The sequence below is a fragment of the Eptesicus fuscus genome, chromosome 7, assembly GCF_027574615.1.
Source record: "Eptesicus fuscus isolate TK198812 chromosome 7, DD_ASM_mEF_20220401, whole genome shotgun sequence".
In the NCBI taxonomy this organism is placed as follows: Eukaryota; Metazoa; Chordata; class Mammalia; order Chiroptera; family Vespertilionidae; genus Eptesicus; species Eptesicus fuscus.
The window spans coordinates 60148740-60162676 of record NC_072479.1 but is presented as its reverse complement, the minus strand read 5'-3'; the positions used below and the strand labels follow the sequence as shown (position 1 = coordinate 60162676).

At 56.2% G+C, this 13937-nt stretch overlaps 1 protein-coding gene and 1 non-coding gene across 2 annotated transcripts in view; both read right to left on the bottom strand.

Moving 5' to 3' along the window:
• KMT2D (lysine methyltransferase 2D) overlaps positions 1-13937 on the bottom strand; it is a 37975-nt gene that overhangs the window by 18185 nt on the left and 5853 nt on the right. The window contains exons 7-34 of the mRNA XM_054719113.1: positions 13516-13681; positions 13302-13416; positions 13004-13161; positions 12683-12828; positions 11643-12544; positions 11208-11342; positions 10601-11045; positions 9398-10506; positions 8834-8947; positions 8376-8486; positions 7554-7658; positions 6611-6792; positions 6266-6430; positions 6062-6171; positions 5916-5963; positions 5059-5280; positions 4714-4833; positions 4521-4625; positions 4165-4295; positions 3934-4081; positions 3668-3733; positions 3441-3551; positions 3110-3247; positions 2928-3012; positions 2438-2658; positions 2265-2338; positions 2006-2056; positions 73-1884 (exon numbers count right to left, since the gene is read on the bottom strand). Of these exons, the coding sequence (XP_054575088.1) occupies positions 73-1884; positions 2006-2056; positions 2265-2338; positions 2438-2658; positions 2928-3012; positions 3110-3247; positions 3441-3551; positions 3668-3733; positions 3934-4081; positions 4165-4295; positions 4521-4625; positions 4714-4833; positions 5059-5280; positions 5916-5963; positions 6062-6171; positions 6266-6430; positions 6611-6792; positions 7554-7658; positions 8376-8486; positions 8834-8947; positions 9398-10506; positions 10601-11045; positions 11208-11342; positions 11643-12544; positions 12683-12828; positions 13004-13161; positions 13302-13416; positions 13516-13681 (7295 nt within the window). The remainder of the gene's footprint in view (positions 1-72; positions 1885-2005; positions 2057-2264; positions 2339-2437; positions 2659-2927; positions 3013-3109; positions 3248-3440; positions 3552-3667; positions 3734-3933; positions 4082-4164; positions 4296-4520; positions 4626-4713; positions 4834-5058; positions 5281-5915; positions 5964-6061; positions 6172-6265; positions 6431-6610; positions 6793-7553; positions 7659-8375; positions 8487-8833; positions 8948-9397; positions 10507-10600; positions 11046-11207; positions 11343-11642; positions 12545-12682; positions 12829-13003; positions 13162-13301; positions 13417-13515; positions 13682-13937) is intronic.
• On the bottom strand, positions 4285-4362 carry MIR9287 (microRNA mir-9287). Its single transcript, NR_129013.2, has one exon. It is a non-coding gene; the product is annotated as a microRNA mir-9287 (primary transcript).

Sequence of the window (13937 nt, the reverse complement as noted above, 5' to 3'; positions counted from 1 at the left end):
CTATCGTACTCTAACCACAGGGCTGCCACAGGTACAGTGGAGGTACGAGGAAGTCCCATGATGTCAACTCACCTGCCGTTGCTTCTCCAGCTCTGTCTGGCTGAGGCTGGAGATACCTGGGTCCTGGGTACCTGGAAGTTCAGGTGCTGCCAAAGAGCCGGCCATTCCAGCTCCTGGGTCTTCTCGCTTATCGACTGGAGAGGTGATGCCAGCCCGCTGTGAGGCTCCATGGGGCGGGTAGGGGAGGGATCCATCGGGCGCAGGTGGTGGTAGGACTGATTGGGGGCGTAGCGGGGACAGCCCATAGCCCTCTCCTGTGGACCCGCTGCTGGGTCCCAGAGGGCTACCCGATGGGTGGAAGTTCCCTGTGGCTACTGAGTAGTTTGTGCTTTGAGGCTTGCCCAAAGTAGGGCCAGGCCCAAAATGGCTGTTGATCCCATGGGGTGGAGGGAGACCAGGCTGAGGGACAGGGGGCTTTAGGGAAGAGGGCTCCCCTACTGCCTGAGGGAAAGTGAAACGCATGGGAGAGGGCGTGCCCACAAATGCACCCGTCCCAGGGGATCGGGCGAAATTTGGGGGCTGCCCACTTGGGACCTTGGCATGGAGCTCACCTGCTGGCCCTGAGGGCAGGGCTGCTGGAAAGCCCCCAGCCCCCAGTGGAGTGTGGGCTAGAGGCCCAGACTTAAAGGCAACTTCAGGGGGCTGGGGTCGGGGTGGCTTATGCAATGGGGCAAATGGGTCCCGGGACTGAGGGCGAGAGGGTGGGCGGGAATAAGGGTCAGGGGACTGGAAGCGAGGGGTCACAGGAGATGGACAAAAAGCCTCAGCAGACAAAGGACGGGGTGTCAATGGGGACTGGGAGCTGGATTGGGACTGGGGACTAGCGGGCACTCGGGAGAAAGGGTCAGAGGGCAGTGATCGAGGGGGTAGGGCACAGCAGCTCTCAGGGGCTGGGGGCTGGGGTCGAGGGGTCAATGGGGGCTGAGCATAAGGGTCAGGGTAGGGGCCAGGGCGAAAGATATCTGAGTGGCTGGGGGGAGAAGGGGCCAAAGCCTGGGCAGGGGATGGCTCCTGGGGCCTTAGACCCAAGCCCGGGCTCTGGGGCTCTACCTGAGATGCCCGAGGGGTCAGGGGGGCTTTGAAGACATCAGGTGCCTTTAACTCCAGGCTGCCCAGGTGGGGGCCTGAGGGTGAGTCAACAAAGCCCAGGTTTGGAGGCCCATAGCTAGGAGAGGATGCCCCAAGCTCTTCCTTCTTCACCTCCAGGGCTTTCCGAGACTCCCCAAAAGGCGGGGGTGACAGCAGGGGCTCGGAAGCCTTGCCACTCCCTACCCCTGGGCTCTCAGGCACAGCCAGGTTGTCCAATGAGGGGCAGCGGGGTTTGAGGAAGGGGTCAGGTGTGGAGGGCTGGTGTCGGGGGGTGCCAGGTGGGGTAGTGTGGAATTCCCCTGGCTGGCCAGTCCCAGGACGAGATGAGGTGCCCAGCGTCGGGGGCTGCACAGGAGCCCCAGTCGGACTAGGATAGGGAGGATAGGTAGATGGTGCCGTGGGGAAGCGGGGCTCCAGAGCGTAAGCAGGGGCCAGTCCAAAGGGGTCCTGCGAAGGCACTTGGGCGGGCACCTGGGGTGGGAGCTTGAGGAAGAGCTCACCGGGCGAGTCGGGGCCAGGCACCGTGCCCGCCGGCGGCTTCAGGAACCCGTCCGCAGAGGTAGACAAGCCGGCGGCGGTAGTGGGGCTGCCAATGAAAATGGTGGGGGCCGCAGCGGGGGGCGGACTGCCCAGTGCCCCTGGCTGGGGGGGAATGCGGAGATGTAGGGCCGGTCGGTCAGTCTTACGGGCCATGTCGCCCACCTTGGTCTGCTTGTTGATCTGGCTCTCAGCCTGCTACGGAGGAGACCAGGCACAGAGCAGTCAGGCTGCTGTGGACAGGCCCTACATCCCCCTACCATCAGAGGCCACCTGCTACAAGACATCAATGGTGCAGCCTGGTGGGGCCCCCACTCACCTTTTGCACCTTGTTGATGCGGTGAGCCGCCCGGTTATCTTTGGCCTTTTGCTAAAGGATGGAGGACACAGCCTTAGGCCTAGGGTTCAGCCTCATGCCCAGCCCCCATCCCTCACATCACTCACATTCCCTACCCAAAAGCTGATCCCTTCTGGCCCAGATGCTTTAGGAGTGGGGAATGGAAAGAACTGAAATTCCCCCCAAATACCTCCCCCGTCCTGTTCCCAGTCCTGCTAACTCAGGCTTCCTTCTATCTCACCAGATAGGGGGCTTTATCAGCGGCTGGAACTTTTCTCCAGAGCTTCATGATTTGTTTGCAACGGCTAGACCAGTCTGGAGGGCAGAGGGATTGCATTAGGGAACTTGGCAGGTGACCCCTGCACCTGCCATGTTACCAGGTTGTTGTCTCTCTTGCCCTCGTCCCACAGGTACCTGGGTAATCTTGCTTGAGATTGGGAAAGTTAATGTTGGCATACAGCACAGGCGAGATAGTGGAGAGTTGGCCCAACTCCTCATCCTTCTCCCAGCGCTGAAGGCTCCGCTGGTTATAGGAAAGCCCGTCGCCCTCACCCTCCGTGGTGGGGGTGGTGGGGGTGGAGGGCGTGGTGCCCCCTGAGCCTGTCCAGGGACTGTCTGGTTCACCTGGTTCCGGGCTAAAGAAGCCCCCGCGCTCCCTGGGGCGCAGGGGCAGAGAGTCACAGGGGGCAGGGATGCCACACCCCAACCCAGACAAACTGCCCAGAGGCCCCAGGCCAATACCCTGCCCCAACAGAGGAGGGCCACTAAGAAGGAGGTGGAGAGAAAAAGGGGAAGTATTACTACAGCAGCACCCAGGGGTCCAAGGTTCCCTCCCTTGGCATGAGCCCAACCGGAGGGAAGGGACTATGGGGACGGCCCATGAAGATTAAGCATAGATACCAACCTAGAATCCAAGAATGGGGATTGGCAGAGGCCTGGATAGGAGTCCATTGGGCTGCTGGAGGGGAGATTGCCCAAAGGGAGTCCACCTACAAGAGGCACAGGATCAGAGAAAGGGAGCAAGTGGCCCATCCTGGGGGCAAGCTAGGCCGTACCGCCCACTAGTCTTCAAACCACCCATATCACCTTGAAGAAAGGGCCTCTGCAGCGGTGTACGGCTGCCATCTAGGCCAGGGGTTCCACAACCCAGATGCTGCTCTCGTTCAGAACCCAGAACGTCCTTGAAGAGCTGCTGCAGGTCCTTGGATTCTATCTTGGGCAGTTCTATAAGGGATTGATGGAGGATGCTGCTGAGGGAGACTGAGGAGTTGAGGAGACACCACACATCTGCAAATAGTCATGGCCGGGGCAGGTGCCCAGGACTCCCCACTGTATAAATGAGAGTCTCACAAGCAGGACCTTCTCCTTCTCCCACAAAGGACCCTTTATACATGAAGAGAGCGGGTCACAGCCTCACCTTCTGTAGGAATCCTGTCTAAGTCAGAGCTAAGCATCCCTTCTCCCGGGGTTCCTGGCTTCTCGGGGTCACTGGGCACTGGGGATGCTTTTACGCCCCCATCCTCAGGTCCTGCAATGAGCAGGAGAAACCCATCACCACAATGACCAAACTGAACCACAGAAGGCATGGAAAAGTTTGACGGAGGCAAAACCAAGCTAGGACGAAGTCCTCCCAGCAGGCCTCACCTGGTGTATCAGCCTTGCCCTCAGCACCACGGGATTCTTCATCTGCAACCTCTGTACCGTCATCTCCTATAAGCAATAGTCGCCATTCCAATCAGAGATGCCCCACATCTGACATCCAGAATGGGTCTCCAGCTCCACAGGCCAGGGCCCTTGGCCTACCCTCAATTCCTGGAGACCAGCCCATGCCCCACCAAGTTCATTTCCCAGCTCCTAAGCACAGAGGAAAGTTGGGTCCCTTCAGACCACCTTACCACCACATGACTGACCTTTCTGTAAGGTGGGGAGCTCCTTCCTATCTGAGCCTCCATCCCCCTTGGCTTTTGGGGTTCCTAGCGCAAAGCTTGGCCGGCCCACCCCAACTGCAAAAAGGGCCTTCCGGCTCAAGTCCAACAGCTCCTTCCCAAAGAAGGCCTCCTGTGGGAAGAGGCAGGGAGAAATAGGCTTCTTCATGTTCTGTAGGGCAGAATTCCCTGCACCCTTCAGAGCCTAAGGCCCACCTGCAGGTAAGCAGGAAACATGTCCTCTAGTTTGCTCTTCTTGCGCCCTCGCCGCTGCTGCTTCTTCTTTTCTTCTGCATCTGCTGGGCTCTGTTCCACAGAGCCCTCTGCAGGCAGGTCAGCCGGCATCACTGGGGACAGATGGGAAGTGTCAACTTCTCTAGGGACACTGAGCATGCTGCTCCCAAGCTGGCCTGAGGATGCTTTTTGCCTACCCTCTCCCCCAAAAGCAACCGGACCCACCACCCTCTCAGCCCTTTGAGTGAACCCTCCCCCCGGGCCTCCCTGGCAGTGCCCTATAGGTCCTGTGATCCCCACCTTCTCCCAGGCCCCAATGGAACCCTCACCCGTCTCACCCTCGTCGGGCTGCCCATCCCCACTCAACACCTCCGCCTGTGCAGCAGGCCCCTTTTTCACACGTGTGTGGGATTTCCGCTGTCGCACCATGAAACCACCAATGCCTAAGAGGAGGCAGAGCTGAAGTTGAGAAGCCACTAGGGATTGGGTGAGCCACCCCTCCCCACCCCATTCCCCATCCCAGGGCCTCACCAGGACGATAGGGTTTGCGTTTGCGTTTTTTGCTCTCCTCAGTCTCCTCCTTGCCAGGCTCTACGTCAGGGCTGATGGGGCCCTCCAGTTTAATTTCACACTCCATGTGCTCCACACCACCTGTGTATTTGAACAGAGAAGATGGAGGCAGAGCAGAGATGTGGGCCCTTTTTAACTTTGTCATCCAGCCACCCAAGAACAGAGAGCCGAGTGCCTTGCCAGAGCCATTGGACAAGACCAGCAGTGGCTTGAGAATGACCAGGAGTGACAATGCTGCTCCTTCCCAACATCCAACTCTCACAGGCACGCTCCCGCTTCTTTGGCACTCAGATTCCCCAGCCTTACCTTCACCCTTGAGCAGCTCTTCGGTGTCTAAGTCCCCATCCTTCTTGTCATCAGGGCCAAGGGCATCTGAGGGCTCGGAACCTTCCAGCCCAGCCTCACCTGGGAGGCCAAGCCGTCCTCGCCGCTGGCGCCGCTTGTGTAGGGGTGACATGGTAAGGTTACGCAGCACAGCCATGCCAGTTTCTGTCAGCCACACACCCTCGAAGCGAAAGTACTGGGGCTCTGCACAAAGGGGAAGAGCATGTGACCCCAGGGAAACCAGAACTCCAAGTTTCGGCCTAAGTCCCCAGCTGGGACAAAAGCAGTGAGAGACAGACAAAGTCCAGCCTGTGGCCTGAAGGGTGGAGAGGACCGGTCACCACTGGTTGCTAGCTAAAGTTCTAATTCTCCATCAATGACCTAGGAGGATTCAGGCTGCTACTGCAGAAGCCTGACTTTGCTCATGATTAACCCTAGGTTCACCAAATATATTCTCTAGCTGTCTGGGGCTAGAAGTGCCCCTACTCGCTGAATGCCAGCACACAGTGCCCCAGATGCCAGGAGCAACACCTACATTATGATGGAGGAGATGGCTCCAGCCCCTTCATTGAGGAAACAGAGCAGTGTCCTGTGCTCTCTGGAGATGACACTCTGGTAGTACAGAGGCCATGTTTCCTGGTGGAAGAAACTCTGCCTGGGAAACCAGAGGCCTTGGTTGTAGTCATAACTTTGTCAATAACCTAGTGGGTGACCTTGGGCAGGCTACTCAATCTCTCTGGCTCTTAGTTTCCTCCTCTTAAAATGAGATAAAGTTAGGGGGGTGGAGCTGGACTAGACAGTGTCTAAGTTCTCCTTGGCTTCGGCACTCAGAATTTCACCTGGCTCTTTCACCTTCATAGGCACCAACTCTGGAGGCGCAACAGGTGCTGTGGAGAGGACAAACCAAGGCGGTTTGAGGCCCTGTCCCAAAGCAAGGCACCCCAGTCCTGACTCCTCCTCCCCTTCCCCAGCACCTGGTACTCACCAGCAGGCTTAATTATGTAAGGCTGGCAGGAGACACAGTCAAAGCCCTCATCAGCTGCCTGCTCCACATCATCCTCTGTGAAGAGGCTCTCGCAGCCGGCATGCATCCACCTGGAAGAAGGAAGACATGAGGAGATAAACCCAGACAATGCAAAGCTGAGGATAGGGAAGAGGGAGCCAAACCAGGGGAAAGGAGCACCCTCACCGTTCACAATGGCGGCACTGGATCAGAAGGTCCTCTTCCACATATGGGGCATGACAGATAGGGCAGGTCACTAGGCTGGCACAGGGCCCGCAGTGTGTGTAACTGTTCTGCCATTCACAGTGGAAGCCAGGGGAGGCGGCCCCACACTGCATACAAGACACACACCTGGTGGGAGCAGAAAGGTAGACCCTCAGCACCTAAGCTACCCAAGGCAGCCAGAGGTGCCCTCACTGAGAACCATGTGACCCAGCCTGGTCTTCTAAACCCAACCTGTCATGTTTTCAATATCACATCCACTCTGACATCTCAGGCCCAGGCCCCTCTCAAGATCCTGGGTCTCCTTACCACTTGCACTTCCAGCCGCCCTTGGGCACGGTGAGCAGTGGGGGGTCCAGGCAGTAGGTGTGGTAGCTAATGTCACAGTCATCACAGAGCAGCAGGCGTGAGGGGTCTGAGGCCTGGCCGCATACCTCACACACGATGCACTCCACACAACGCCAGCCCTTTAACAGCATCACCTTGGTGATCTGGTACAGAAGATGGCAATTCCTCAGGGTATGATGGAGAGGAGAGGGCAGACTTCTTAGGGGAGGATGGGACTTACATGGGTGGGGCTAGAGGACCCCAGTGCCTAGGCCAGACCTCCATTTGAGCAAAGAAAGGCTATGCTAAGCACCCTCACCTCAAAAATATGTAGTGACTCTATACTTAGGCTCCCAGGGACCTCTGCTGTTCAGAGAACAGCCTCTCCTGGCCACTGCCTCATTATGCATGGACTGGCAACTTTTCACTAGCCAAGTCCCCAACAAGATTATGGGTAGGATTAGATTGTATTTCCTCCAATTTTTCTGGAACATTTAAAACCTGCTACTAATGCAAGTTAATGTTAGCAGTGGACAAGTTCTAAATGAATATCAAACTGACTGACTAAATGGACAACGAACTGACTAATTATGCTTGAGTCAAAAACACTGCTTTCTCTTTGTGGACATTTGCTTATGATTTTCACTTTACATTTTATCTCCAGACTATATCATGCTTTCTGCTAGTAAAGTTCTCATAGTTTCTGTGATGGACTCGATCATACCAGCAACTCATGGTCTACCACCAAAAAATTATAAAGACCACTACCAATTCCAAAGTATTTTTCCCCAGGATGAGTCTGATAATCACTGGTGACTGGAGAATGACTTTCACGACCAATGGCCACTTTAAGTGGTGTGGGGGCCTAGGATAAGAAATAAGTGACCCCATTCCCCAACCCAGGCCTCTTGGGCTCTGAACTCACCTTGCTGTTGACACAGTATGGGTGATAGCACTGCGAACACTGAGAACAGGCAAGGAGGTGGCCCTCTGCTCCCCGGCCAAAGCTGCCACATACTACACACATGTCCTGGGGAAATACATAGAAACCCAATGTCCAACTAGGTAGGTCTTCTTTTCCCACTCAGTCCTGGCAACTAACTACAACTCTAATCTGAGGGAAGGAGTCAGGGAACCAAAAGCCCAACCCCTGGCCTCAGGACACTGTAAGCCATCATGAGGCCCTGTTCCTTTTTAGCTTGATGTGTTGCCTGGCTGGTGTGGCTCAGCGGTTGAGTGGTCACCAGTTCGATTCCCAGTCAGGGCACATACCTAGATTGCGGGTTGGATCCTTGGAGGCAACCAACTGATCAATGTTTCTCTCTCACATCTCTCTCTAAAAATCAATGAACTTATTTAAAAAAAAAAAAAAATAGCCTGATATGGGTAAAAGTAAGAAACAAAAGGAAGAGAAGATGTGTAAAGATTGGTGAGGCTGAGAGAGTAACATATGTGCCAGTATTCTATTAGCTTTGCGGGATTATTCAGGTGAGAACATACATAAGCTCCCTTCAACAGGGCAGAAATCATTTCTGCCTTTTCAATGCTATATCCCTAGCTCCTAGTTCAGTGCCAAGCTCAGAGGTGACACTCAAGAGAAATCTGATGGATAGAAAAACAAATGAACAGTGTGATTCCAATTCACTGTTTTCTGATTAGCTGGGTAGAGAAGGTCTTTGGTTTTCTGCATCTGCTCTCCCACCTAAACACATACACCCAATGTGAGTCGGCCAGTCACATATGGTACCTGCATTAGGACAAACTTGTCTGTATTGGAGAAGAGAACCACAGTATTTTGCATGGTGTCGTCATCATCATCTTCTTCCTCCTTGCTGGGAGAGCTATCGATATCAGCAACCTTATAGGCAGAGAGTTGTGGAATGTGAGGCAGCTAAATCTGCGCCAACTAAGCTGCTTTCCTCTTTGGTGCTGGGGGAAGGAGGTATGAACCCCTGGCTAAATGAAGGCCAGAAGTCAGACTAAGAAGCAGAAGAACACCCCAGCTCCCAAACTGGGCCTCAGCCCAACGGCAGAGATTTCAGAGAAGCCTGGGGACCAAGTGGACAGAAGGAGTAGACAGAGCCGGACAGGCCCTAGGCTAGCAGGCAGGCAGGTGAGCGTGCAGGGGACTGACAGGATTAAAGGGTGTTTAATCTTGAAAGAGCCAGCTGAAGCATGTTTGGGGGATGGGAAGCCTCTCCTTACTACCAGAGTCTCAATGGAAGAAGTGGTTGATTTTAGCCGGGCCCGTCCTCTCCCACGTCCTCCATGTGCTCCTCCACGTGGCCGGCGTCTTCCTGGGAAACTACTGCTGCGACCCTGAGTAAAGGAAGTGGATAGTAACAGGGAGAAGTTGAGGGTTAGTGAGCTGGGCCCACAGGTTTGGAAGGAAGAGAAGAAACTAATGGGTAGAGCATTGCAGGTAATAAAGGCCAGGAGTCCCAGCAGGACAAGGGAAAAGCTAACTCTCAGACAGCAACAGGTAGGTAGCTCTTCTCCCAAGAAAACTGGCCAAGTGGTACAATGACAAAAATACTGGTGTTAAAGGCCTGAGTTTCTAGTTGATTCTATTACTGAGTAACCATGAAGCTGGGAAAGTCACTTCCCACTCTATGTATTAATATTCTCCTTAATAAAGAGTGGACTAAAGGAGCTCTGATCATCTAGAATTCAATAAGCCAGGTGGGAAGGTATTAAGTGACACAGGATTGTACCTCTGACATTATTAGCATGAAGTTGACCACATCCAGTGACTGGATAGCCCCTCACCTGTTTGATGCGGGAACGAGCTGGGGAGCTGCGCCGCTTCCCCTTGTCCCCTTCGGCTTTGCCTCCACTGACAGCTGTCCCATTATCACACAACAGCGAGTCATCAGTCTCTGGCAGAGAGTCAGTACAGAGCCGAAGGGAGCCTTCATCTCGAGCTGGACTAACATCTGTAGATACCCCCAACTCCATAGACAAGGAGCCGCCCCCCTCGGGGTCAGGAGAGCCCAGCAGGGGCTCTGAGCCAGGAAAACTGGCACTGGCATCGCCCTGGCTCAGATTGGAGATCTCATTAACGATGTCGGATTTGATGAGAACAGGTGGGGTAGGGGCCACTGGTGCATGTGGCTCCTCTTGCTCTTCACAGGGTGAGCCCTGCCCTGTCTGCTTGCACTCTGGGCCATAGACCTCCATAGGGGTCACAGGGGCCAGCTCCTCGGGGTCCAGGAGCACAGGGGAACCCTTAAGTTCACTAGCCAAACTGCCAGGGGTCTGTCCAGCCTCTGGCTGGGAATCAGGAGTGTCAGTCCCATCCAGAGGGGCTGTGTCTTCCCCCAGGCCAGAGAAGTCTTCTAGGGGTGGGGCAGGGCTGGGTGCAGGGCAGGAAAGGTTCCCCATGGGGGAAGGGAGAGGACTAGTAGGGCTAGGCTCCAAGGCTGGGCATTCAGGTTCTGGGGCTTTCTCAATCTCCATCTCAGGCGGCTCAGCCTCATGTGAGACCTCCATTGCCTTCTCTATGGGACTCAGTGGGGAGGGAATGGACAGTGGCAGAGCAGGAGGAGAGCACTGGGAAGGAGGGGAGTTCTGGGGAGGTAGGGGATGCTGGAGGAGTGGAGAACACCGAGGGGGAAGGGGCTCCATCAGGATGGGAGATGCCAGTCCCATTGGGGAGCCTGGAGATGGGGGAAGGATCATAGGGGGTACAGGTTCGGGGTCAGTGCAGTTAGCTTCTGGTGGAGGGCTAATGGGTGTCTCTAGGATGGGGGCAGCCAATGGTGACTCAGGGTCACTGTCCCCTTTGGCACCAAAGGGGTACTCTAACTCCCCCAAAGGAGAGAGGGCTGGTGGGGCCACAGCTGTGATAATGGGTGAGAGCGGAGGAGGAAGTGGATCTGGAATGAAAGAGAAAAAGGGAGCCTCTTAGATTAGATGTGCCATAAATAATCAAGACTGTCCCAGAGAAAGAGGGTACTAACATCCCCTTACCTGGTGGCATCAGCTGAGGTGACATGGATGGCTCCCTAGATGGGGACAACGGCAGCTCCTCAGGCAGAGGGGACAGAGGTGGCTCCCCAGGCTCAGACAGAGCCGGCTCTCCAAGCAAGGGGGATAAGGGTGGCTTCCCAGGTGGGAGGAACAAGGGCAATTCCTCAGGTGCAGAGCATAGGCCTGGCTCCCCAAGGGGCTCTTCAGGTTGAGGGGACAGGCATGGCTCCTTAGGGTGGGGAGACAGGTGTGGCTCCTCAGGCATGGGGGACAGGCATAGCTCCTCAGGCCGGGGGGACAGGCGCAACTCCTCAGGCACAGGAGATGGCTGTGGCTCCTCAGGCATGGGGGATAGGTGTGGCTCCTCAGGCTGGGGGGACAGGCGTGGTTCCTCTGGCTGGGGAGACAGGCATGGTTCCTCTGGCTGGGGGGACAGGCATGGTTCCTCTGGCTGGGGGGACAGGCGTGGTTCTTCCAGCTGGGGGGATAGGTGCAGCTCCTCAGGTGCAAGGGTTAGGCACAGCTCCTCAGGCTGGGGGGGCAGAAGCAGTTCCTCGGCTGCAGGGGACAGGCATGGATCCTCAGGCCGAGGGGACAGGTGCAGCACCTCAGGCCGGGGGGACAGGCACGGCTCCTCAGGCCGGGGGGACAGGCGCGGCTCCTCAGGCCGGGGGGACAGGCGCGGCTCCTCAGGCCGGGGGGACAGGCGCGGCTCCTCAGGCTTGGGGGACAGGCGCGGCTCCTCAGGCTGGGGGGACAGGCGCGGCTCCTCAGGCTGGGGGGACAGGCGCGGCTCCTCAGGCTTGGGGGACAGGCGCGGCTCCTCAGGCTGGGGGGACAGGCGCGGCTCCTCAGGATTGGTGGACAGGCGCGGCTCCTCAGGCTTGGGGGACAGGCGCGGCTCCTCAGGCTGGGGGTACAGGCGCGGCTCCTCAGGCTGGGGGGACAGGCGCGGCTCCTCAGGCTGGGGGGACAGGCGCGGCTCCTCAGGATTGGTGGACAGGCGCAGCTCCTCAGCTGTGGGGGACAGGCGCGGTTCCACAAGTCGGGGGCAGAATTGCAGCTCCTCAGGCAATGGCGACAGGGGTGACTCCTCCAGTGGTAGGGACACAAGCAAGTCCTCCGGTGGCGGGGACGCAGGGGAGTCTTCAGGTGGTGGTGATGTGGGTGAATCCTCAGGTGGTGGGGATACACGTGAAGCCTCGGGTGGCGGGGATGTGGGAGACTCCTCAGGTGGTGGGGACAGGGGAGATTCCTCAGGCGGTGGGGACAGGCGTGACACTTCAGGCAGGAGAGATAGGCATGATACCTCAGGTGGGGGGGACATAGGCGAGTCTTCAGGTGGTGGGGACATGGGTGAATCCTCAGGTGGTGGGGAAAGGCGTGAAGCCTCAGGTGGTGGGGAAAGGGGAGACTCCTCTGGTGGGGGGGACAGGGGTGATTCTTCAAATGGTGGGAACATACGCGATGCCTCAGGTGGAGGAGACATGGGTGACTCTTCAGGTGGAGGAGACATGGGTGACTCCTCAGGTGGTGGAGACAGGCGAGATGCTTCAGGTGGTGGGGAAGTGGGTAATTCCTCGGGTGGTGGGGACAGGGGAGACTCCTCAAATGGTGGGTTCAGGGGTGATGCTTCAGGTGGTGGGGACAGGGGTGTCTCAAGTGGAGGAGATGGGGGTGACTCCCCTGGTGGAGAAAAGGGTGACTCTTCCAGTGGAGAAAAAGGTGATGATTCAGGCGGGGGAGACAGAGGAGACTCCTCAGGCGGTGGAGAGAGGGGTGATTCCTCAGGCGGTGGGGATAGACGAGATGCCTCAGGCGGCGGGGATGTGGGTGATTCCTCAGGTGGTGGGGACAGGGGCGACTCCTCAGGTGGGGGCAGCAGTGGCATCTCCTCATTTAGGGGGGCCTCCAACTGTGGCTCAAGTTGGGCCCCTGCTCTCCCTGCAGATATAACATACTGTGCTCCTATCTAGCTCAAATCCACTCCATAGAAAGTGCAAAGTCTAAGGCAGAGCAGAAACTGTCCCTTACCTCAGAACAGAAGGGGATTACTTTCATGGACCCTCAAACCCTACTCACCTAGTGGTTTGGCTTCACATTGCAGGGGCCCCGGTTCCTTGGGTTGCATAGAGGTCACGTGCCCACCCTTTGGCTGCCCTTGGCATGCAACGTACAGAGCATCGGGCTCATCAGTGGGGGTATCGCCAGGCTCTGGGGGTGAGGATCTGCAGAGGGTACAGGGGAGTAGGCATTGTGGCTCTCGTCAGCTATCAACTCCTAGAGAGTGCACTGGGGTAAGGCATGAATGCTATGGATTGTACTGCCCACCTCAGGGCTCCCTCTGCCAATCTCAGCACTTCCGATCCCGCAGCCCAATCTCTTTCAGTCCACACTACTTACCTGCTACAGACAGCAGAACGCTGCTCAGCAACAGAACTGATAGGCTGTCCTCCCTGGGCTTTGTGACAGCGGTAACAGAGTGAGTAGTTCTCGAACCACTCAGAGTTGGGATTCAGCTCTGCTGAGCCTGCCCCACAGGACCGGCATACCCGGCATGCCTAGGAGAAAGGAGAAGGCAAAACAGGCATCAGTCAGACAGCAGAGACTAGAGGGAAGCATGGGACTTGTCACAACAGAGAAACTCTGGATGTTATAGGAGGCAGAATTAGAAGAGTAAGGCAAGATCAAGGACCCTCACCTTGCACTTCCAAGAGTGAGCAGGCAGTTCTTCCATAGGTGGTTTTAGGCAGAAGGTATGGTATCCTTTGTCACACGTCTCACAGACCAACATCTTAGAGTCATTCCCAGGTTTCCTGCAGAGAAAGGGCACATAATAGGGTCCCTCCCTGCCCTTGTTTTTAACCATAAACTGTGCTTTGCCTAAGGCTTCCCTCCTGCCCTCCCATTCTTACCTGCAGGCTTGGCACACTTTGCATTCAGGGCACTGCCAGCCAGCACGCTTGCGGGCAGTCAGAGCAGTGTCCAGGCAGGCCCCATGATAGTGATGCCCACAACTGGTACAGAAGAACAGGTCACACAATTCCCCCGGTCCCTCACATACTGCACAACGAGCCTCCTCTACAGTCAAAAGGGACAGAGAACACAGGTCAGATATGGATTCCTTGCAGGACTCAGAACAGTGCTGTGTACATAACTGGCATTCCATGGACCAGAATGAACAAATAAATAGTTACTAAGTGTCTGCCTAATATATGCTAGGCATTGTTCTAGGCATTGCAGACATCATAGTAAACAAGACAGGCAAAGCCCCTGCACTCTCAAAGTTCACACCTATTTTAATGAGGCAGGCTGACAGTATAAAATTACCATCTTT